Source organism: Pyxicephalus adspersus, chromosome Z (genome assembly GCF_032062135.1).
Source record: "Pyxicephalus adspersus chromosome Z, UCB_Pads_2.0, whole genome shotgun sequence".
NCBI classification, from domain to species: Eukaryota; Metazoa; Chordata; class Amphibia; order Anura; family Pyxicephalidae; genus Pyxicephalus; species Pyxicephalus adspersus.
The window spans coordinates 44,717,894-44,743,291 of record NC_092871.1 but is presented as its reverse complement, the minus strand read 5'-3'; the positions used below and the strand labels follow the sequence as shown (position 1 = coordinate 44,743,291).

At 41.8% G+C, this 25,398-nt stretch overlaps 1 protein-coding gene across 3 annotated transcripts in view; it reads left to right on the top strand.

Moving 5' to 3' along the window:
* Nucleotides 1-25,398, top strand: part of GARNL3 (GTPase activating Rap/RanGAP domain like 3) — a 140,321-nt gene that overhangs the window by 98,424 nt on the left and 16,499 nt on the right. For all 3 annotated transcript variants that reach the window (XM_072431882.1, XM_072431880.1, XM_072431881.1), the window contains 7 exons: nt 14,532-14,607; nt 15,466-15,564; nt 15,862-15,965; nt 23,464-23,572; nt 23,749-23,794; nt 23,967-24,073; nt 24,334-24,449. In XM_072431882.1, coding sequence (XP_072287983.1) covers nt 14,532-14,607; nt 15,466-15,564; nt 15,862-15,965; nt 23,464-23,572; nt 23,749-23,794; nt 23,967-24,073; nt 24,334-24,449 — 657 coding nt within the window. The remainder of the gene's footprint in view (nt 1-14,531; nt 14,608-15,465; nt 15,565-15,861; nt 15,966-23,463; nt 23,573-23,748; nt 23,795-23,966; nt 24,074-24,333; nt 24,450-25,398) is intronic.

Sequence of the window (25,398 nt, the reverse complement as noted above, 5' to 3'; positions counted from 1 at the left end):
AGACTCCAGATTCTCTGACATAAAGTTTGGATCTACGGAAATGAAAATAACCGGATGACATTTTGTTATTTATTGCAAACCCAAAAGAATTAAAAAAAAATATCAGGATATAAAGGTCGATATATTGGTGGCCCTTTTCCTTTTTCCCAAACATAAACCAAGCTGGAGCTCCTTATTTCTATTTCAATGGGCAAAGTCCCATTTTAGATACTTGGGAGGGAGTGCGCATGCGCCGCCGTCTATGGAGGACCTCAGTAGACGACGCGGCACCCCCCGGATCCTGTGCAGGCTCCTACGGTAGCTGCATTCGGCAGCCACGCTACCTACACACAGCACAGGCTCTGGACACAAGGGCTCTCTCCCCTGCCGTTGAAAATGGTTGGCAAGTCGGGGATTAAGTCAAAAGACCGCAATCCCCGCTCACAGTCCCAGCTGCCGGCTTCCAAGATGGCTGCTCCCCGGGACATGCACGTGGCTGCAGGCTCTGCATTAATGGAGAAGGAGCAGAATTCACCCACAGGTACAGCTGGAGGACCAGTGGACAAGGGGTGGGAAGGGAGTTCTCCCCATTCCTCACCAGCCAGCGTTCAAGACACGCAGGATTCCCCCTGCATTTTTGTCTCCCAGCCCCCCCCCTCATCACTGCCCCTGCCTGTGATGCAGGGCTCTGGGCCTGTACAGGGAGAGGACCCCTGCGAATGGGTCCAGATTTAGGGGTCTGATACAGGACCCCATAGCCTCATCACCCTCCTCCGACCCTCCTTTGGCGGAGAGTAGATTGTACCTTAATTGGCTGAATTGTTATAAACAGAATTGGCCAAGGTCACTGTGACTATTACATCTGAATTGCGCCAAGATCTACAGAATCTGGGCACCAGAATTTATATTTTTGAGAAAAAAGTGGATGAAACGGTGACACAAGTTAACCAAAATTCCAAGGAAATTTCTGTCTTACATGATCGGATTGAGGACTTGCAGCTTAGGCTTGATGATTTGGAAAACAGGTCTCGGAGAAATAATTTTAGGATCAGGGGCTTCCCTGAATCAGTGAAAGATGTTACAGAGTCTGTGCGGCGTTTCCTGCAAGATCTCCTACCTGACTTACCAGAATCACACTTTGTAATTGTCAGGGCGCACAGGGCTCTAGTGGCGCCTAGGCAGGATGGCCCACCCAGAGATGTAATCGTCAAGCCTCACTACTTTACTACGAAAGAAGCCCTGTTGAAAGTAACCAGGGGCATGGATCACATTGAGATGGAAGGCCATCCGATACAAATCTTCACTGAAAATATGCCATTTACTATTCAACGCAGGAGGGCGCTTAAACCCCTATTACAAGTTTTAATCAATCACAAGATCAAATATCGGCTGGCTTTCCCTTTAAAATTGATCTTTCAGCTTCAGGGAAAGAGTTTCTCTTTATCTTTTGCAGAGGGTGAACAACTCCTTAAAGAATTGGAACTCATCTGGAAGGCGGATGCCCACCATACGCCAAATAAAGAAGCTCCTACATCTTTGCATCCGCTATGGAACACAACTAAGACATCTGGGAAACACTCTCAGAAGACGCCTTGAATTTGTCGATGGGACGCTATCCTGTAACAGGTTTTTATTTTCTACTCTATTTTTTTGATGACTACTTCTTCATTGCTTTTTGCGGAATTTTTGCTAAGCTTTTCATGCTGTTTTTGTATTCCTGGCAAAGACTTGAGTACATTATTTTGGTAGTCGATAAGCTGTTGCTCTATTATCTATAACTTGTTGTTCTCTTTTTTTTGTAGTCTCTACAGAGCTTCAGGTTCTTGGGATTTTTTGATTTATCTTTAGGTCACTCTTTATTACTATAATTCAATGGTGGGCGTTATTTTTATGGGTATTGCTTAACATTGTCCTAGGTCTTTTTTTTTTTTTTCTGCTATACTCTCAGTGGCTACCGAGCCATCATCAAACATGTGATTTCTTAAGGTTGCTGTATTGACTGTTTTGACAATCTGGGTTTGACGGGAACACATGTCTTAGTAATTATATTTTGGTGGGCTATGGGTTCTGGGGGGGTCACACATGCCCTCAACCAACAGGGATTCTGGTTCGGGTCTTATTTATTTGTCCTGATCTGACCAGATTCTCCCTGACGAGATGGAGTTTTTTCAAGCTCCTAGGGGCACGGGTGGTGAGGCTTCCTCCCGTGGTCTGGGATCGGGTGGATCCCGGGGTCGGGGAGGGACCCGATCCTCCTTGGTTTACAACAACATTTATTGATGTGCGGTTTGGTTGTTCTTTGTTTGTCCTTTGTTTGGTATTTGTATTTTGTGTGCTTTTCTTTATTCTGGTACCCCCATGGTTTTTCCACGGCTCTCCTCACCCTAAGAGGAAGTGTAAACATGAAGCTAACGGTTACATATAGTCGTGATGACTGAACCCCCTATAGTAAATCCAATTCCTACAAAACTAACATTGCTTTCCCATAATGTTCAAGGCCTTTATTCCCCTATCAAGAAGCCAAAAGCATTTCACTACTATAACCACTTGAAGGTGGACATATTAGCTTTACAGGAAACACACTTCTCCAAAAACACACGGCTCCAAGGTACTTTCATAAAAATTATCCAATCTTTTATCATGCAAACTCAGATAGGAAAAAATGTGGGGTTCGTTTGTGTTTTCGAAAAAGTTTGAATTTCCCACCTCAGGAGGTGTTTAGGGACCCAGGGGGCAGATTCCTGTTGGTGGTTGGTTATGTGGGATCGCAGCTCATTACAGTAATATCGTTCTTTGCACCCAAAGGGGTCAACTAACTTTTTTCCGTGCTTTTCTGAATGAGATTTGGCCCAAAGTGAAGGGCTCTCTTGTTTTGTTAGGTGACTCTAATTTGGTTTGGGATCATATTTTAGATAAATCTAAATTAAGCAGATATAGGGACCCTCCCAGAAAAAGTCATGACTTTTCGCTTTTGTTGAGAAAATATGATCTCATAGACTGTTGGCGGGAGATGAATCCATCGGTTAGGGACTATACTTTTTTTTCAGCAGCCCAAAACCAATACTCCCGTATTGATCATGTCCAGTCTATCATGATCCCCAATGTACTTGGGACCCGTATCTTGTCAACCCCTTGGTCCGATCATGATCCCTTAGCTTTTTATCTGACGGGCTTTAGCCGGCCTCAGGTCGGATTTCGCTGGAGATTTAATGAAAGTTTTGTGTCGGATACATTGGTAAAAGGGGAAATAGATTCACTTCTAACTGGCTATTTTCAAATAATTGTGGCAAGCGAGACCTCCCCAGCGATTAACTGGGAAGCCCATAAAGCTTATATCCAGGCGGAATTGATCAAGATAGGGACTTCACGCAAAAAGGCACCTAATAAATTGATTGACACCGATCTCCGAGAATATCAGTTTGCAGCAACAACACAAGGCCACCCCCCTTTTGGGATTGAAATCCCAACTGGAGGCCAAACGCACTGACCTTAATTTGCTCCTAACGACTAGGGCAGAGAAATCAATACACTGGGCATCTCATAAATTTTTCTTATGGAGCGACAAACCAGGCAGCCTATTGGTTAATAAGCTTAACCCTAGACCTAGGTCCCATGCCCTTCCTAAAATTAAGATCAAGGAGGTTAAGTTATCTCAGAACCCTGAAAAAATATTGGCTGCCTTTGAAGACTTTTATGGTCGACTATACAGCTCCGAGGAAGTTATTGACAGGATTGAACTCCCCAAGCTGCATCCTAAACATAAAGCTATTATGGAACGTCCGTTCACAATTGAGGAACTGAATGGGGCTCTAAAAGTTATTAAATTGGGTAGCTCGCCCGGTCTGGATGGTTTTTCCAACTTGTACTATAAAACATTCAGCCCGGTACTGGCGCCGCATCTGATCGGTTACTTTAATTATCTACGGGAAGGAAACTTCTCGTTGGGCGATGCCAATAGAGCATTTATTAGTGTGATTCCCAAACCGGGAAAAGATGCCTCTGAGATAACCAACTGCCGGCCCATTTTCTTGGTAAATTGCGATCTAAAAATTATGACAAAGATTATGGCGACCCGACTGGGCTCATTTTTAGGCACATATGTCCACCCAGATCAAGTGGGTTTTATGCAACATAGACAGGCTCCAGACCAAACAAGAAGGGCTATTGACTTAATATCAGTAGTTAACTCTAGCTGGGACGGATTTCTTCCACGTCAAGGTTTGTTGCTTTCATTGGATCTCCAAAAGGCTTTCGACAGTTTATCATGGAGATACCTATTTCAGGTTCTTTCCAGGATGAACTTTGGGGCCCACTTTACAAGTTTGTTATTTGCGCTTTATGACACCCCAGAAGCGAAAATATCATTGGGAGGTTTTTTTTATAAAACACTCCCTAATAAAAGGGGGACCAGACAGGGATGTCCTCTCTCGCCTCTTTTATTTGCCCTGGCGTTTGAACCTCTGGCAATAGCTATGCGAATGCACCCTAACATCAAGGGCATTCACTGTGGTCAGGTTGAACATAAATGTGCCCTATTTGCTGACGATATTTTGGTGTTTATTACTTCGCCAATTACTACTTTACCCAATCTTCTGGAACTCCTAGATGATTTCGCGCAGTGCTCAGGCCTACGGGTCAATAATGCTAAGTCTCAGGCCCTCAACATAAATATCACCACGGGAACGTTGGCAGTGATTCAGGACAAATTTGACTTCAGCTGGCATAAAGACTCTATTCAATATTTAGGCATTCAGTTGACCCCTACATATAGTCCACTTTACAAATTTAACTATGCACCTCTGTTTAGAAAACTTTACGCGGACCTCAGGCGCTGGTCTCTTTCCCCTCCTTCGTGGGTGGGACGCATAGCTGCGGTTAAAATGAATCTGCTCCCCAGACTGCTTTATTTATTTCGCACCATTCCTGTTCAGGTTCCTATGAAGGAGATAGCTCTCCTTCAATCTAGAGTAATGAGGTTTATCTGGGCAGGACAAAAGGCCAGAATTCGAAAAGAAACCCTATTTGCTTCTAAACGCATGGGAGAACTGGGAGTACCGCACTTGAAATACTATTATGTGGCGGCTCAAGTGGCACAATTCTCGCTGAGTACATTGCAAGAAGCCCGACCTCAATGGGTTGAGATAGAGAACCAGAATGATTTTCTGGGCGCTATAGAATCCCTTATGTGGCGCAGGAAGGGCCCGAGGGGATCAATAAAATGCCCGGCTTTATCTCACTCCATTTAGCTTTGGAGCAAATTCAGTGACCATCCGACTCTGTCCTCCAGACATAAACCCACTCTGGAATAATCCGGACTTCCCGCCGGGCCAACGACCGGTTGACTTTGATTGGTGGATCTCTAAAGGCTTTCGAAGGGTGAAGGATTTAATAGATGTCCGGGCAATCTTCACATGGGACTACTTAACCAGCAAATTTGAAATTCCTTTCACGGAATATTTTCGCTATAGACAATTGATCTCATTTATTAATTCGATAATTGGACAGGCCCCGAGACCTATGGGATCTTCCCCGTTCGAAAGCACATTTTCTTCCCTAGACTCCACGAGTGGACAAATCTCTGTCATATACTCAGCCCTATTTGCCCCTACCACTAAACTGCAATATATGCTAGACTGGGAATCTGAGCTGGGCACCACCTGGGAATTAGAAGAGTGGTGGGATATGATATACTCGCTTTCCAGGATATCTTTGAATTCCGCTGTGGTGGAGGCTAACTATAAGGTGGTACTTAGGTGGTACCTCACCCCGGCTAGATTAGCAAAGATGTTTCCATCCGCAGCTCCTCAGTGTTTTCGAGGCTGTGATGTCAGAGGTTCCATGCTACATATTTGGTGGTCATGTCCGATTGCGAGAAGGTTTTGGGACGAAGTATTTAGGTTGATATCTAGAATTTTAAATCAAGAGATTTGCGGTACAGTGGAGGCGGCCCTGTTCAAGAAGATTGCTGTGGCCCTGCCTAAACCCACAAAGAAATTGGTCAGGTTAATTTTACTGGCGGGAAGGATCTCATTGGCTAAGGCATGGAAATCGTCCTTGACACCTTTGGATCCCATCATCACCAAATTAAATTGGATTATGGTGAATGATAGACTGACTCATACTCTAAAGAATTCGTTGGATAAATTTGATGATACTTGGGAACCGTGGATTTCTTTCAACAGTTTATAGCTAGCACGTTATGTAAAATTGATTTTGGGCTTGGAAAACCGACTAGAATCCTTGTTTGCACTTCCTCTTTCCCCCCCTTTCTCTCCTATATCTTCTTGTTTGTTTGTTTGTTGTCTCCTTTGTCTTATGTTCCCTCCCTTTGTCTTAAGTGCTTTGTTTGTTTTGTCCTATGCTTAGGACACGAGGTTGGTTTCAGCACTGTTATACCTATGATTTCTGATGTTACCTTTTTCATTCCCGGTTTATATGTACTGCTTTTCAATATGCAAATGACTTAATGTATAAATGAAAGGGAATGCCTAATGATACCATTGTAATTGACTTGTTATTTTTTATATGAAAACTTTAATAAAACATTGAAATATAGATACTTGGGAGTACTGATTCCTAAAAATCCTGCGAAACTCTATACTATTTTTCACAAGCTACTCGATCAATGAAAAAAGATTTCAAAACAGCTTCCCTTACACTCTCTTTCATGGGTCGAATGGCGTTAATTAAAATGACTACTTTCCCTGGGTTGTTATTCCTGTTCCAGACTCTTCCAATTTTCTCACTAACCCAGGATCCAAAACAAAAAAATGTTTTGTTCTGATCGTTTATTTGGGGTAGTAAACATGCTGTAGCTAGTCGCACTACGAAAAATGGTGGGCTGAATGTGCTAGATGTGGCCCTGTACAACTAAGCAGCGTTGCTGCTAATTTTAAAAGATTGGATACACGGAACATCTTTTTACACAAATCTACAGATAGACTTCTTATTATATCCCCCTGGAACCCTATGGCCATCCTACATACCCATAAGGAACTACTGCCGGAGGAGATACAAAATAACCCTTTATTATTTTCTCAGTGTTAACTATGACACTTTTTGCAAAAATCATAATCGCTCAATGCTCACACTTCTTTGTATCTCTCCCACTGTCAGGAAATAGTGAATTTACACCTGGGTATTTCTCTTAACTGTTAACTTGAGCCAGCAAACGTCTCACCTCTGTTACATTGCTAATTGACCCAAAAAGCCACAAGGCCTACTTCTTTCCAGAAGTAAAGAAAATATTCCCTTTTATGGCGGAGAGTATTTTCTTACTAATTCAAGTAAAGGTGTATGTATCCAGCAAGAGTAGCCAGACTGTTGGCTCCACAAGACTGGCATAATCCATTGGACACTAGGTTAATGACTCCTCAGTAATACTTGCTTTAAGTGTGGAGCCCCTGTGGCAACCCTTTACCACAACTTCTGGGAATGCCCAGTTATTAAACGATTTTGGAAGCAAGTTCATTATATTCACAGAAACTCGCTGAATTACATACCCTGTGGATGTGAGTGGTAGCATACCTACATTGCGCATCACTTCCTCCACTAGTTTTTACTCCTTCACCTGGTGAGTAAGGAGTCTGTGATTTACTTGAAGTAACGTTGCCTTAGCGAGCCCCCACTATAAGTCGGGGTGCTGCCGATTTCTTCTCTTTCCTACTTTCTGAATCTCATTTGGTCTACTTTCCCTTATCTCCCCCCCCCCCCCCTTTTTTCCCACTGAATTACTTTATCCCACCCCCCCCACCCCAACCCCAGGAATCCCTATTTCCCTATTTTTTTTTTTTTTTTGCTGTGGAATTGCCTGATAGCGCAGGCCTTAAAACCTAGCACACATGACGCTTAAAATCTCCTCCATTAATGCAAAAGGTTTAAATTCTCCAACTAAACATTCCGTAGTCCTAAATGCCCTCAATCATCTTAGATGTCAAGTAGCCTTTGTGCAGGAAACACACTTCCGACATGACAAAATACCCTTCTTCAAAAATCGCCGCTTTTAAACAGCATATCATGGCTCTTTCTCAGACTCTAAGTTAAGGGGGTCAGTATTCTAATTGATAAATCCCTCCCCTGGTCTCTGGTTGCCTTACAGGCTGATCCTGAGGGCAGATACCTATTAGTAAAAGGGACAATAAACACCAAGTTGTTCACCCTGGTTAATCTATACCTCCCTAACACAAATCAAATATCCTATCTGGAGGAGTTCCTCGATATTGCTGACTCATTTGCTGAGGGGGTTTTAATACTGGGAGGAGGCCCAGTTACAGGCCTTAAGAGAGAAGATTAATTTATTGTGCTGCTCCAAGGCTAGGTCTCAGCTTGATAAATGTAGAGCCTACTTTTATGAATATAGCAATAAATGTGGGAGTGCTTTAGCACGGGCAATAAGGACAAAAGGGGCTTGTGCATTTGTACCCTGTGTGCACTCAAGCTCAGGGACTCTGCTTCATCATTCCCGGGATATAGCTGAAGCCTTTAAGGATTTTTACTCGAAGCTATATATTATTAGAGAAGGTTCAAATGCCTGCCCGTCGGCCTCTGTGGTTGCGAGTATTTAGGACTACTTGCGTACCTCCGGTATCTCTAAGATCCCGGCGGAAGTCTGGGTGCACTTGATGCTTCCATTAGCCATACAGAACTACAGGCGGCTCTCACCAATGCACCCACGGGAAAGGCTCCGGGCCTATTACAAGCTATTTCTGCCTCAACTGATACGCCCTTTTTTTGACTGCATTTAATGCTCTCTCACCAGAACACCCCTTACCGGCCGACTTATCCTCTGCCCATATAACAATTATACTTAAGCCTGATAAGGATGCTAATACTTGTGCAAGCTACAGACCGATATCGCTGTTAAATTGCGATGTTTTCTAGTATCTTAGCGCGTAGACTGACACCTATATTCCAGAACCTCATACACTCTGACCAAAGTGGGTTTCTTCCTTTTAGGGAGGTAAGAGATAACACCACAGGAACATTGAATTTGATTCACCCCTATTCGTCTTTTTGACTGGATACAGGCCTTATACCGCAACCCCACCGCCTCAGTAAGAGTCAATGGTATTTTATCCAGTCCATTCTCTATCGCCAGTGGCACAAGACAAGGATGCCCGCTGTCTCCACTACACTTTGTTTTGCTGTTTGAACCTCTATTAGGGCCACATTCATAATAACACAGATATTAAAGGAATAAAAGTGGGACCTACTGATCACAAAGTAGCTGCATACGCAGATGACCTCCTTTTTTATATTACTACTCCCCAAATAACAATCCCCAATCTTCTAAAATAACTACGTCACTACGCCCAATTTTCTGATTACAAGATAAATCTTCAAAAGTCCGAAATATTGGATATTCAATTGCCCAAGGAACTAAGAAATATTTTGTCCCCCTCTTTTTCTTTTAAATGGGCTAAGGGTTTTATTCGGTATCTGGGTACTAATATCCCGGCTGATGTGAGTAGGGTAGTTGAACTAAATTTCATGCCTCTCCTTAATACAATACACAGAGACCTCCAGCGCTGGCGCCAACAGGCTTTTTCGTGGTTTGGCCATTGTAATATTCTTGTAATATTCTAAAATGAATATTATGCCATGTCTCCTCTTTCTACTTCAAACTCTGTCAGTACATATTCCCCCATATATACTGAATGAATTCCGATCTGATTTCCTAAGATTTGTCTGGAACACTGATTCTCCCCGTTTAAACAAAATCCTCCTTCGTTTGCCAAAGAACAAGGGAGGATTGGCTTTTCCTGACCTTATCCTGTACCATAAGGCAGTCCATCTAACTCGATTAGTGGACTGGTGCAGATATGGTAGCTTTAAAGGGTGGGTAAGACTTGAGGACTCCATCTCCCCCATATTCCTAAGTGTAGCAGCATGGACTCAGTCGGAAGACTGTGCAGCTCTCCGCCGACACTGTTTGATAGGGGAGACGTATAGAGTGGTAACCAAATATTTTCGTGCTGAAGGGATTGTGACATTCCCCTCCCTGATGTCCCTTATATTGGGGCACCCTAAATTTCAGACTAGCAGGAAAGACCTGATTTTTAAGGTCTGGATAGAAAACGATACTTATAGGGTGGCCCATTTCTTACTTTCCAATAGTTGGGGTAAGATTGAACAAATCCCAATGGACCTCTCCCTTCCCTGTTTGGATGTGTGGAGAAGGGTGCAGTTTCGGCACTTTGTCTCCTCGCTCCCACCAGCACCAGAGTTTTGCCGCCCTCTTGCTCCAGTAGAGAGTTTATGTATGTCTGGAGACCCATTGAGGGGTGTCCTTTCATATGTATATAAACTACAGTTGGAACCCCACGATAGTCCTGACCCTTATTTTATAACTAAATGGGAGAGAGATCTTATTATTCAATTTACCCATGAACAAAAGGACTCTATGCTACACTATGAACACAAGGCCTCGGTTAGTAACCGGTACCAAGAGAATTACAAATTGCTGACAAGATGGTATAGGATCCCAGACCGTTTGACAAAAATGTACCCAAATATAAACCCACAGTGCTAGAGATGCGGGCAACACACTAGTACCTTGTTACACATCTTCTGAGCTGTCCTGCCCTGAACTTGTTCTGGTCTGGAGTAACAGAGATTGTTCTGAGACTCACAGAAGTCTACATTGCTAAAAAACCAGAGCTCGCTTTGTGACATTGTGTCAACATTGTCGAGGAAAAGCTATAAAACCTTATTGCTGCGCCACCTATTAAATGCAGCCAAAGCATGTATCCCACCATTATGGAAGCAAACTACTCCTCCTACTATACAGCAGTGGATTTCCAGGGTTAATGATATACAATTTCTAGAGGAGCTTATGACATCAAGGGGTAAGTCTCCTAGTGGGCCGGTACGCACCTGGTTTTACTGGGATGACTTTAAATGTTTGGCAGACTATATTAGACTACTCCATCCTCCAGTCTAGGTCCCTTGCGCTATACGGGCATATCCAAGATAAACCTTAAATATGTAAACCCCGGATCCAACCAAAGAAAACCTCGAACCTCATTCTTAGTCGTCGCATATAGCAAATATTTTGTAACTCTTTTGTATTTGTGTTTTGGAAACAATACGTGGATAAAACAGTACAGAATTCTTGTCGGCGACCATATGCTGTATGTAATCTGTTTTCTAGTTGGAAGGTTTAATACATTGCAAGAATATCAAGTATGTCGGGTAAACCTACTTGCTATTGATCTTATTCAAAAACACTTGGTTTGACGTTATCCCCAAGCAGCACCTTTCTCAACAAACTGCATGAAAGATGTAAGTAAATACGTCTCCCGCCGCGAGCTTTACCTTCCATAATAAGCAGCGAGGAATTCAAGTAACGCTGCAAAGAGCGGAATTAAAGACAGCTAAATGTGTTTTTAACTGAACGAGAGAAAATGAAGATGTATACGACAGGACACATAAATGTTTAAGTAACTGTGCTTGTAAGAAAAAAAAGCTTGTCGAGTTTTTATTGTATGGCAACCCATTTTTGGTGACCGCCTATTGTAAAAGCAGTCAGACGGTGGATTCTTTGCTGTATGGGTATAGTCGGCAAAGTATTTAGCTGTTTGGCTGAGGTTCCACTTTAAATTTAGTTTTACATTCCCCTTTTATTGAAGCTGATTTATCTTTTTCTTGCCCAGAGGAAAGCGCATTGGGTAGCTTATAATGGCACCAATGGAAAGAATGGTAATGTGGCATTTCTATCGTTACAGCAAAGTGGCAATTACTTAGCTGTCGGTAATGAAGTTGATTTAATAAAACAAAATGAAAGAGTCCACTTGAAAACAGAACCTATAAAGAGTTTTTAAAGGTCATAGTAAGGTTTGCACTTTGCGTTTATCTTAAAAGATGATCTGATTATATAAAATATCTTCCGTTTGATAGCCGAGAATTTAGAGAACTGAGGAACCTTATCAAACCTTATTTATATCTGGCCCGACTGATGGACATCTCAAATACTATTTCACTTATATAGTTACCATGAATGGGGGAAGGGGTGCTTCCTTCTTGTGCTTTATGGTAACTTCCATGACCCCATGGAGGCATTTAGCCCCTAAGCCAGTACAAATATAATATTCTAGACTTGAGACCAAGGGATACGTCACTATTCAGATTACAGAGTGGGACCTGGTATATATAACATCCACTGAACATTATTTATTTATCTAATATTTATTGAAACCTATAATCCCAGCTCCTAGAGGAGACAATTCTATCCCTGGCTTCCTTTGTGACTCTAATATATTTTACCATTGAAAGGAGAGAACTGTAAAGGAATGTAGTATGTTACTTAAACTAAACTTACATACATTTCACACCACATGGCTCTATTCCATACACTGAGCTGTATGTTACACACTTTGCCCTGCTTTACTGTGCTGTATATTACATACACTCCTCACCATTTAAAGTGTGCTGGACATTTCACATTCAGTAAACAATGTGGCATGGTAAATACCCTGAAATGCAAGAATCTGCATGCTGTGCTGTCACTTAGTCCACTCTGCTTCATTGGTGTACTCTATATATTGCCTTGCATTGCTAGACTTTGAAAAATGTGTTATTTATTACATTCTTCACAAGCCTGCACTTTGTATGATGTGTTATATACCTTACTCTGCAAAACAAACTATGTTCTCAAGATTGCTTCACTATATGAACCTAGAAACTCCCATAAACAAGGAGGAGCAAGATACATTGCTTCTTTCCATCCTTTCCCTTCTTTCCATTACTCCTTTCTTTCTCTTCTTGCTTCCTTTTTCTTCTTCATTGCCTTCCCTTCCTCCTTTCTTTTTCCTCCTTTTTTTCTTTATCTCCCTGCCTCTTTTATCTTCCCCCTTCTACCTTGCTCTCCGTCCTTCCTTTCTTTCCTTCCGTTCTTCCTTCTTCTCCTCTACCTTGCTTTCCCTTCTTTTCTTCCTTACTTCCTTTCCTTCCTTCCTTTCTTTCTTACTTTTGTTACTTCATTCATTTCTTCCTTTCCTCCTTTCCCTTTCTCTGTTCTTTCTTTCTTTTCTACCTTGTTTTCTCCTTCTTTCCCATCTTCCTTCTTTTTTCTGTTTCTTACCTTCCTTTTCTTCCTACCCCCCCCCCCCCCCCCCCCCACTTTACCTGACTCACTCCCCCACCCCACCCTCTTCTCTACTCTATCTTATTCTTTTCTACTCTATATTTTCTCTTTCTTTTTATTTCTTCTTTCTCTGCCTCCACTTATTAACTACAAAAAACTGGTGACCAATGGTACTCAGATTGAGCTCGACCTATGTTTTTTGGAAGCTGTTCTCCATAGGATGTTTCATTTCCTTATAGACTGCACAATGATGTTTTCTTTACAAATGAAGTAGTGAAATGTATCACTATGCTCTGTAACTGTCTCTCCTATGTAATGCTTCACCTTTTGTATAGGGCTTTAATGATGTATCTGTATGTACTGTTGGTTCCTTCAAAAACACAAAATAAAAAAATAAAAAAATTACATACCCTTCACCCCAGAATGGGTAGTTTTTGGTTTGGTGGAGATGCAAGGTGTCTGTTTGCCAGGAGAACAAAGCGATTAGTGCTCTTACTCTCATTTGTAGCTAAGAAAACCATTCTGTAGAATGTATTGTTGGCTGGTCTCTACTCCTGCAACAATGTGTTTATGACTAAACTACATGAATTATTTAGAATGGAATGGACAGAAGCTGCCTTACACAAAAAATCCAAAACTCAAATTTTCTTTGAAACATGGGAGAGTTATTTTGACACACTAAATATAGCTAACAAGACGAAATTTATACAATTGTTTCCGCCACACTACATGGTTTCTTGAAAGAGTACCGGCAAATGACTCCCCTATTAATATATGAGGATTGATTATGCCTAGTTCTTTCATTACTGAAAATGCATAAATGATATATATTGTACTGGAGTACCTTGACACATCTTTATGATTCTGGTATTGTAAATAAATGTAGATTATCTCAAATGCTTTTGGAAATGTTGCAACACTTTACTTCCTTATTGTCGGCAGAATTGTATGTATCTATGTTTACCACTGGTTAACCTCAATAAAACTATTTTAAAAAAAATTGTTAAATAACAAGTAAAGATTATATTGTAGGCAATACGAGTATTGTACTGTTTTGTAAATGTGAGTAATAAGTGGTGTTTTCTCACAGTCCTGTGAGAATCTTTTTTCCTATTTAATGGAAGAGATACTTTAAAGATAAATAGTTCACTGTGTGACCTTTACACATAATTAAAAATTGTATTCTCTGTTCTTCTTTCTTCCCTTCTCCTCTGTCTCCTTCACCCCTCCACTTTTTTTCTAACCTCTACTTTTGCTTTGTTTTTTCCTAATATTATTCCTTCTTATCCTTATGTCCTTCTTATCATCTTGCTCTCTATCCACCCTTCTCTGCCACCGCTTACTTTTTTCTTCTCCTACTTTCTGTATCCCTCGCTCTGTATCTTTTACACACACACTCTGTATCTTTTACACACACACACACACACACTTATTTTCCTCTTCTGTTCCTTTTTCCTGTTTCTACTAGGGTTCTGTGAATTTCAAGTTTGGAGTTCTTTATGCCAAAGACGGACAGTTGACAGATGATGAAATGTTTAGTAATGGTGAGTGCCAAAAAGTATGCCTGTGTTTAGAGAAAGTACAAACATTGATGTAAATTGCAGACCTAAATCATGTTTTAATAATGTTTCCTATAAAATTCATTTTGTGTGCTGCGGGATCTCAAACCAGGCCTCTATAGTTCCAACCATTACAAGAGGCTTTCTTTCTGTTAAGAAATACATTCTTAAAAAAATGCTGATCTTTTAACAATATTTTATTACATTTTTTTTATTGCAAACAGTGAAAAATAACAAACATAACCTCAACATATCATACTTCCAAATAGGAAAAAATAATAAGAAATAGTTTCATAGTAAACATAGAAGAATATCACAAGAAAGTACCATATCTTAGGCCCAAAATTAACACATCCTAAAGGTTGATGCAATAGGTCAAAAGACATCAACGTTCAATGTGGAAATGTACCCATTAAATGGATCTACCTTTTTAAACTATACCTGCAGAAGTTAACTGTCTAGTACATTAGATAACAGTGACCATTGATCCTGGGATCATCCGATTGCCACATGGAATCAGGAAGAATTTTTTTCCCCTATTAAAGCAAATTTACCTGGGTTTTTTTTCCTTCTTCTGGACAAACTATGTGCATAAGGTTTTATATCTGGGATATGTTTATTTCCCTGGTGGTTGAACTTGACGGACTTTCTTCAACTTGACTTACTATGTAACTGCAAGGTATATTGTCAAAGATTATTTCAGTGTCCTGCATTTGTCACTGCCAAACACAATGACTGATCTCCAGGTGTTTTGATGGCCATGTGTCAAAAAGAAAAAAAATGTCCAGACTTTGAAAATATATTTTAATATATAAGTACACCACCTCTCATTTTGTACCTCAGAAGCCGGAAGTGAAAGTTTCCAGAAGTTATTAAACCTGCTAGGAGACACCATCACATTAAAGAGCTGGATCGGCTACAGGGGAGGACTGGACACCAAAAGTAAGAGCTCTTTTATGCCAGCGGGTACATATGGCTGCATCAGCATTGTTGTTAAGGTGAAGGGGAGACTTCATTTGTTCAAATGGGTTTTCCTGAATCTGGATGGGTGCAGCACATTCATTGTGTTTTTACCAAGGAACAACAACAACCCTACTGTTTGCTCTGTGCTATGGTGCACGGCTTTACCAACTATACATGGTGTTTTGTGGTTGATAAATGAGGATAATGGGAGTTTTTATTAACTTGTGGAGAAATTGACAGATGATTAACATTTTATTTCCTGCCTTTTCCTTTCAGATGACACAACGGGAACGCATTCTGTTTATACTGTTTACCAGGGACATGAAATCATGTTTCACGTCTCCACAATGTTACCATATTCAAAAGAGAACAAACAGCAGGTACGTCTATCGTTTCCTCAGACACCATAATCAAAAAGTGTGTTTAGGAAACATTTAATGGACATTTATGTACAAACGTGTTTATGTACATTTAAAACTTTTTGTTTCAATCAGTTTTATTAAGTTTTCAGAGAAAAAAAGGTAACGGGTAAACATAACAAAAAGAATCAGGTATACAACACATACATCATAACAAACATAACATTGTAGGCTTCGAATTAACAGACATATAATACCAAAGAGCTGCATATACCCAAAAAATATGACAAAAAAAAAATATAACAGTTCTAAAGGGATCATATAGCACATATTAAACCTGTACAAGAACAGCTACATATCTGCTAGCGGAAGCGTATGGCAAAGGGTGTAAACCAATATTCTTAAACAACAGATAAAATAAAATTACAGACAGACACATATAACAAATCAGCCCAGGGGAGAAGGGGGGGATGGGAGGGGGACGGAATGCCAAGCGGTACAAAAATAAAAGAGATATATATTAACCCTCAATACCGGGGTTGTGATCCAGCCTGTAAGCCTGGGCACTAAATAAATATGTGCGGAATCGGGAAGAGTCTGTAAACCAGTCCCAAATGGACCAGGTAATTCTAAATTGTTCCATTCTATCATCATCCTCCGCGACCAACATCTCCATATGGCGGATTTTTTCAAGTTCGGAGACCCAATTGGCTATAGAAGGAGCAGCAGATTGCTTCCACAATCTCGGAATAGTGGCCCTTGCTGCCGTAAGAAAATGACGTAGGACCCCACCTTTGATGGTTTTGAGCGAACCCGGAACCATGGATAAAAGAACTATATTGGGAGTATTGGTTATGGTAGACCCAGTGCTGTCGTTATACACCTGAATATTCGTGTCCCAAAATCGATATATAGGCGGACACTCCCACCATATATGAAGCATTGTCCCCTTTTGTAAGTGGCATCGCCAACAATGATCAGATTGTGTGGGGGAGATTCCAAGGAGATCCACCGGGCAATAATACCACCTGGATAGAATTTTGTAATTAACCTCTTGAGCTCTACAGGTTAAGGCCAATTTATGGGTTAGGGTAAATGATTTTTCCTAATCATCTGCAGTTATGAGATCATTCATTTCCCTCTCCCAATATCTAGTGTATATAGGTGCAGAGGGCTCAGAGTCCAGAGCAAGTAGCTCATACAACCTGGACACAACATGAGAGGGGCGGTCAGGAGAGCCAACCAACTGCTCAAAAGCTGTTAAACTTCTATATAGGAATGATAAGTCAGGAAATGAAGCTACAAATGATGACAGTTGCCTGTATGAAAGCCAAGAAAGCAGCTTGCTTCTGTTTGGAAGATCCAGGGAGGCCAGTGGGGGAACCCGTCCGTTATGTAATATACTCCTAAGATGATGGCTGTCAGAGGCGGACCACGATAAAAATGTGGAGGTTCGCATTGTCGGGGGGAACGCTGGATTATCAAACAGTGGTGTCATGGGTCCTGGATTCGAGGACAATTTGCCTGCTCTGAGGAGGATATCCCAATTATGTAATAAATCCACTGTAAGTGGGAGTTGAGGGTGGGCCGTTTGTAGCAACGGCCGGTCCACCCATGGCAGGGACCGGAAGCTAACTGGAGAAAGGCAATCTTCCAGCTATACCCATTCCTTCATCTCCCTGTTGTGAAACCAGTCTATCAAACGCACTAAAACCGATGCTCTATAATAGGAAATAACATCTGGGGCCCCTGCACTTCCTCTACTTTTGGCCTTGGATAGGGTACTAAATGCCAGTCTAGGACGTTTCTGTTGCCATATAAATTTTAAAAATAACCTATGAATTTTACGAAGATATGCGGTTGGCAAGAATATGGGGACCGATTGAAAAAGATATAACAGTTTGGGGATTATATCCATCTTAAGAGTGTTTATACGGGTGAACCAGGAGAGAGGCAAGGAATCATATTTATGATGGTCAGATTGAAGTTTACCATACATTGAGGAATAATAAAGGGAGAACAATTTGGAGGGATCCGATGGGACCATTATACCCAGGTATTTAATAGCATCAGAACAAATCCGGAAAGGCACATTAGAACACATAGCTGACATTTGAGAAGAGTCCAAGGTAACATTAAGAATTTCGGATTTGGAATAATTGACCTTGAAATTACTATGTATACCAAATTCAGCAAGTTCCTTCAGGATGGTAGGTATAAAGAAATTTTATAATGTGTATCACCCACCTGGATCCCTTTTACATCTGGATTGTGGCGCAAGGCCACAGCCAAATGTTCCATGATTAAGGCATAAAGTAAAGGGGAGAGGGGGGACCCCTGCCTCGTGCCATTCTTGATTTGAAAAGAATCAGAGAGTGCCATTAACCCGCACCCGAGCTCTGGGTATAGACTACAGTGGTGCAATTCTAGAAACCATGCAGGGTCCCATGCCCACCTGACGTAACGCCGAGTACATAAACTGCCAACTAACCCTGTCAAAGGCTTTTTCAGCGTCTATTGACAGTAACCACGCAGGGGTGCCTGAGGATTTAGCAAACTGGGTCAGCAGGAGAGTCTTAATAGTATTATCCCTGGCTTCCCTTCCATAAATATTCCCTGTTTGATCCTTATGGATCAATGATGGCATATGTGGGGACAACCAATTGGCAATCAATTTGGAAAAATTTTTGCATCCACATTAATCAATGATATAGGTCTATAATTAGAGCAAACTGTATGGTCTTTGCCAGGCTTGGGAAGAACCGTAATATGCGCTTCCAAACTTTGTGAAGGGAACGGCGTATCGGCAGAAACGGAAGAAAACACTTTGGTCATGAGGGGGACAAGATTAGAAGCGTGAAGCTTATAGAATCGTGGAGTAAATCCATCTGGACCCGGGCTTTTTCTGGTCGGGGTGGTCTGCAGAGCAGCAGATACCTCCGTAAACGGGGATTCCAATTGAGAAATCACCTCAGAATTTAAATTTGGAAGGGCTGTTTTAGTTAAGTATTCCTGTAGAGAGGAAGGAGTGGCTGGAGCAGGGCATAGTTGATGGAGCTCTGCATAATATTTATAAAAAGTTTGCAGGATCTCTTTGGGGATAGATGTCAGCCTGCCATCAGGAGTGTGTATGGACGGGATATATGTGGTGGACGTGCGTGGGTGAAGACCCCTCGCCAGTAGTCTGCCACATTTATCTCCATATTGGTAAATCAATTTACGGAAACGATCCCTGTGGCGTTGGTGAGCCAAGTCGTACAGTTTCAAGAGATTGGTTCTAGCAGCTGTCAATTCTAAAAATACAGCAGGGGCCATGTTTAGTTTATGCAGGCGTTCCAGAGAACGGATTTTATCGGATGTATAAGCTATATCCTGTGCTCTGATCTTTTTAAGCCTAGTGCCTTGTTGTATTAGAACCCCTCGAACTACCGCCTTCATAGCCTCCCATTGCATAGGAAAGGGAGTGGGATCCAAAGCGTGAGCTCCAATAAAATTGGTTATCGCATCGAGAGCCGCCTTTGCACAGAGAGAGTCTTTGAACAAAGAGTCATTGCATCTCCATGTCCATGCTCTAGGGCCCATATGGGGAATCTGAAATGAGAGGGACACTGAAGAGTGGTCGGACCAGGGACAGGACTCTAAAGAAGCACTAGGACACCAATCAAGTATGGAATGGCTCGCCAGGATATAATCTATGCGAGAGTACATATTGTGCGGATGGGAGAAAAATGTATAGTCTTTGGTAGTGGGGTGCAGAATGCGCCACATATCCATTATTCTAAAATCGTGCAATTTAGAACAAAGGGAGTTCAATTTGGAATATGAGATCGGGGTTTTCCCTGATGAGGTATCTATGCGGGGATCCAAAACACAATTGAAATCCCCACCCACAATAATAGATCCCTCGGCAAACCCTTTCAGTAACTCCAAATATTGAGAGAGGGCCGTTGTGGGTTGGTGATTGGGAGCATAAAAAGAAGCCAATGTAAATTTCTTATCCCAGAGAGAAATTTTTAAGAACAAATACCTGCCCTGAGAATCAGAGTGAGAATCTAGAATCTGTACTGGTAGCGATTTATGAAAAGCTATAGAAACTCCCTTAGTTCTAGATTCAGAATTGGAGCTATGGTACCACAGGGGATAATATCGATTACGGAGAGACGGAAGTCTAGTGGAATGAAAGTGTGTCTCCTGGAGGAGTAAGATATTCACCCGTGCTTTGTGTTGGGCATATAACAATTGAGAGCGTTTGTTCGAGCTTTTTAGACCCTTCGCATTAAGGGTACGAATTTTCAAAGCATTTGCTGGAGTATGTACCGAGGACATTAAGGGGAGGGGGCACCAGACAGGCGAGGCAGGCTAAAACCTCGACCGTGGGGTGAAAAGTCTAAAGCGGGACCCCAAAGGTCCCAAATCACTGCCCAAGAGGGCAGCAGGCCTATGTGGGGAAGTGTCTGCGAGCGGCGGGGGAGGCAGACAAGCAATCAGAAACAAACATAGAGTCCTGCCTGGGGGAACCCGCAAAACCATAAATATTTTGTATGGAGTAAGAACAAACTCTTAGCAGTTGCCCAATAAAACCAAGACCCACATAAAAAAGAGCGAACCTTGGGCATGTGCCCAGAGTACTAAACAGTCCCAGAATCAAGATACCTAAGGCGTAGAGCATATATCAAAAGGCAGCAACATAAGATAAACAGTACACTGAATTCCTGCCAAAATAATCTAAGGGAACAGGGATACAACATCCCAGGGCCCATAATAGAGCCCTCTGGGGAGGCGAGAACAGTATAGTCCGCGCATCCCCCAGCGGGCCCTAGTTAAAATTAACAAAATTAACCACAGGATCTAAAGGACATTCAAGAATAGCAGGTCAGCTAACAGCAAAAACAGTGGCAATAAACACTAGATAAATAACGCTCAACATAGCTACCAGTACATGGAAAGTCCCACTGTGAAGGAGAAACTACTTGCACAGAGTCAAATGTAATCCAAGGATGCTTGGCAACACAGAAACCGACCAGGCATGGCAGGTGATGATAGTAGTAATCCAGTGATGTCTTGTAGCCTAAGAAACACAAAAAGGGTAGGATTGAAGATAAATATTCCAAGAACAGTGATGAAGGTATCCTAAGACCCGCTAAAAATTGTTGGCGATGCCGATTCTATTGGCTAGGTTGCGGAGGGAGGAGGGGATGAAAGATGACCTGTGGAAGTGCTTGGAGGACCATCAAGAGGAGGTCGTGGAGGAGCTTGCGATGGCGCTGGTGTACTGTTGAGGAGCGAGGTCGCTGTAGGCCATTCAGGTAATATGACCTCAGGAAGATGCAGATCCCGTACGATATGGGGCAGGTCAGATGACTCGCGAAGAACCAGGGTTCTACCTCCAGATCTGATGATGAGATGGAAGGGAAATCCCCATCTATATGGGATGTTCCATTCACGAAGAACTGTCAAAAGTGGTTTAAGAGCCCTGCGGAGATCCAATGTATGCTTAGGGAGGTCAGGCAGCAGTTGTATCTGAGCCCCGGTGTATTCAATATTTGTAGATTCTCTGGCTTTTTTCATGATATCTTCCTTGGTCCTGTAAAAATGGATCCGGCAGATAACATCTCTAGGGCGTTGCGGATTTATGCTACGTGGGCCCAGCGTTCTGTGTATCCGATCTATCTCTATATTAACATCAGATGGGACAGCAAGAAGCTTAGCAAATATAGAGTAGGCAGCTGCGGGCAATTCTGAATTCGGTATGGTTTCAGGTAGGCCCCGTATACGAATGTTATTCCGCCTGTTGCGGTTTTCAGCGTCATCATGCAACAGATACAACATATTAATTTGCGCTTCATGGCGTTCCAAAATAGCCACGTGAGATACTACTCGTGAAGAAAGATCAGCACATTGGGTTTGCAGAGTTGTGGTGGCACTAGTAACTTGTTGAACTGACTCACGTATGGCGTGGAACTCTGCCTTACAGCTCGCTTCCAAGTGCCCTATACTGCGTTCTAAATCCTGTTTGGTAGGAAGGGCACATAAGTGGGCCTTCCAGTCCCACTCCTCTACGGACTCTGTTGGCCGGGCTTTGACTGAATGAAGCGTCTAAAGAGGGTATCATGCAGGGGCTGGGAATGGGAGAGTCGGGGTGTACCTCTGGAGAAGTTGTGGAGGCATCTGGAGTTGATGCTGACCCTGCTGCAGTCCAGTCTCCAGCGGTGTGCACTGCGCCAAGGGTGCCTGCTCGTCGGGTGCCGTGAAAAATTGAGCCCCTGGCTTTGAGGCCTTGTCCCGGACCCCGCGGCCTGCTGCGGGGAAGAAGCTTTGCAGTCCTCCGGTGGAGGGATCGCCCCCTCCGGGGCGTCCCTTCTGAACCCCCTTCACTTTAGGATCCATGAAGCCAAATAAAGAGGCGCAATAGCGCTTACACTGTAGGGAATCCCCAGGCGGGATACGGAGCTCAGGAATCAGCGTCCTGCTCCGCCGCCATCAGGCCACGCCCCAACCCATTTAAAACTTTTTATCAATGCTCGATTATCAGCGCCTATTGGTGGTAAGAGTTAAGCTCAAAGGGAGTGTCTCCTAAATTGTACATTTACCAACTAATGTATCAATTTGTAGATTGCCTGCATTTACCTGTGAGGGATGGCACTTTGTCTTCACATTCTCGTTCTTTGTATTTTACTGTCATTAATTCCTAATTGCTAATGTATTTTTTGAATTACATTGTTAACATTTTTTCCCTTTCATTTCCATATATAAAGAATGTCATTAAAAAATGTGTATATAGATAAACAGATATGCTGAGAGTGTGTGCACATTAGTTTGATTCTACTTGCGACAGTAAACAATAAATACCACGGCATAAAAATGGATATATGCAGCACTTCCCTGCAATATTCACACTTTTCAATCTTCTATCTCTATAAAAGTATTGCAAGAAAAAAGTAACTGTTGATCTGCTTGAAATAGTGTGCTCCTAATCATCATTCATCCCAAGAAGTGTTGTCAGCACTGCCTAAAGTACTTTAGAACTCCATCTACTGTATCTCAGGGTCCCTTTCCCTTTCTACATACATGCGTTCAATAAATATTTTTCCAGTAAAGAAATGCTGTTCCTTTGGTTCCGGAGAGATTGCCCGCAAACAGTGAGTGTTGATAAAGGGCTTTTGGGAGGTGTAGTTCTGCCTGTGTCATTAGAAACTGAGATCCCTTCAGCTGCCTGTGCACAGTACTTACAAGCCTGGTTATAACGTCACAGGGCATTTTATCAGCTTCACAAATCCTTAAACATTGCAATAAATATTGCTGTCTAGTGCTGTCAAGTCTTTATCAGCTCTTTATAGCCCTTTGGCTAGCTTGGATATTTATTACATTTTTATGTTTATAGGGCTATAAAATATCTGGAAATGACACAAACAGGCATCTATTACCAGAAAATACAGTGTTCTCAATTTACTGACAAAAAATGTTTTTGGAATTCCACTGAAAAAATTAGTTCACCAAAGTGATAGTCTGTGTTTTCCAGGTAGAAAGAAAACGACACATCGGTAATGACATTGTCACCATCGTCTTTCAGGAAGGCGAAGAGTCTTCTCCATCATTCAGACCCTCCATGATCCGCTCTCACTTTACACGTATCCTTTCCTAATGCAGGTTTCTGGGACTTTGGAGTGAGTGTTACATGTGTAAGGGTATAAGAAGTGATAACAATCAGTAATGGAGACAAGATGACCCCATCTATCTCCAGAGATGGTCTCCAGCAGTCCAGATTTTTTAGGCTCTAAATTTTTTTTCTTAATCTAAATTTCAGATATTTTTGCCTTAGTGAGATACAACAAACAGAATGACAGTTACAGGTGAGTGAGTTAAGGGGGGTTTTACGTCAAAGTGACATTTCTCTTCCTGACTATTTTTATTGGTTCTTGGTGAGTGAGAAAACTGTAAGGATTTTTCCCACTGCAAAACTGGCTTAACATATGACAGTTATCCAGGGGTGTAATTGTGGTTCTCCAATCTGATACCTGACAGATTAAAGATATTTTCAGAAGAAAGTGTACCACTGTTTGGGCCTCCACTTCCTTCCCCACCTGTTTTCACTGACCACCAAGAATTCAGGGATTTTCTTCTAGTAAAATGTAAGTTTGTTCCTATTTCATTTATTGAACATATTGTAGAAAATGATTTGCTGTTTTGTAAAGTGTCATAAGATGGTATACATCCAGATGATGTAATAACATTTTCCTCTTTTATACTTTGATTGAAATGGTAGGAGATAGCAGTGGAGGGACTTTAAATGTCTTTTAGAGTTGGTAGTTTAAAATTGTTTTAATCAAGGATTTGAGTCTATTAGTATTTTCCATCTGTGAAAGTTTGTACATTGTTCTATCTCTTTTAGTAATAAATGGTGAGAAGGCAACTCTGGAAACACCAACTTTTGCTCAGAAGCGACAGAGGACGCTGGACATGCTAATACGGTCACTATATCAGGATCTTATTCCAGATTTACACAAGGTAATCCTAATATCAAGTGACTGTTGGTAAGCATTTAATCACACTGTAGTTAACTCCTTAATTTTCAATTACTGCTAACTGATCAACACTCCACATTTCTGAAGTTCTTCAACAGAAATTTAATGTCTTTGACCCACACAGGGTTACCTTGCTTAGAGGACACACAGTTACTTTTATTTTCTGGGACCATCAATAACAAAATGAAACACCTGGCTTAAGCCCATCAGGAGACAATCCAGTCTACAATTACTGGTGATGCTCAAAACTGTTTTCAGGCAGCCAGGTGACCCTTAACATCACAATTTCAGGAGTTTATTAAAAAAAAGCAGTTTTAGCCCCACTGTAAACATAAACTCAACAGTAAGGTAGAAATCTCACAGTATTTTTTTTTAATTAAACTTAAATTCCTAACACATCTCTGAATGTGTTTACTGTATGTGGCCAGCACATTTCTGTGCTATTTGCAGTTTTCTGATCAATAGATTAATAGACCTTATTGCCTCAAGGCTGGTTATTGTCATCAGTGGGTGTTTAGGCTCAAAATGTAAATAGTGTCATTGTCTGTGTTCATTTATATTACCAATCATAGGGCTCTCTACCATTGTAGAGAGTTTACAGATTGTGCTGGTGTTCAAATATGGGTTGTCCCTATATTCGTCACAAAAATGGCGGTTCGAATTCAAGCAGACCCGACCCGAAAAACACGGAATTCGACTTTGCAAATTCGTGTATAAATGTTTAAAAAAAAAGCGAACTCCAGATGAACTCTCAATAGAGTTTCCCCATTGAGAGTTCATCTGAGTTCAGTTCCCACGGTCACCGGGTTGTACTTATCATTGATAAGTACAATGATAAGTACAGCCCGGTGACCGTGGGAACTGATGGAAATCATTGATAAGTGCAGCCCGGGGAGTGTGGGAACTTGCGGTCACAGCTGATTGGAGGCACG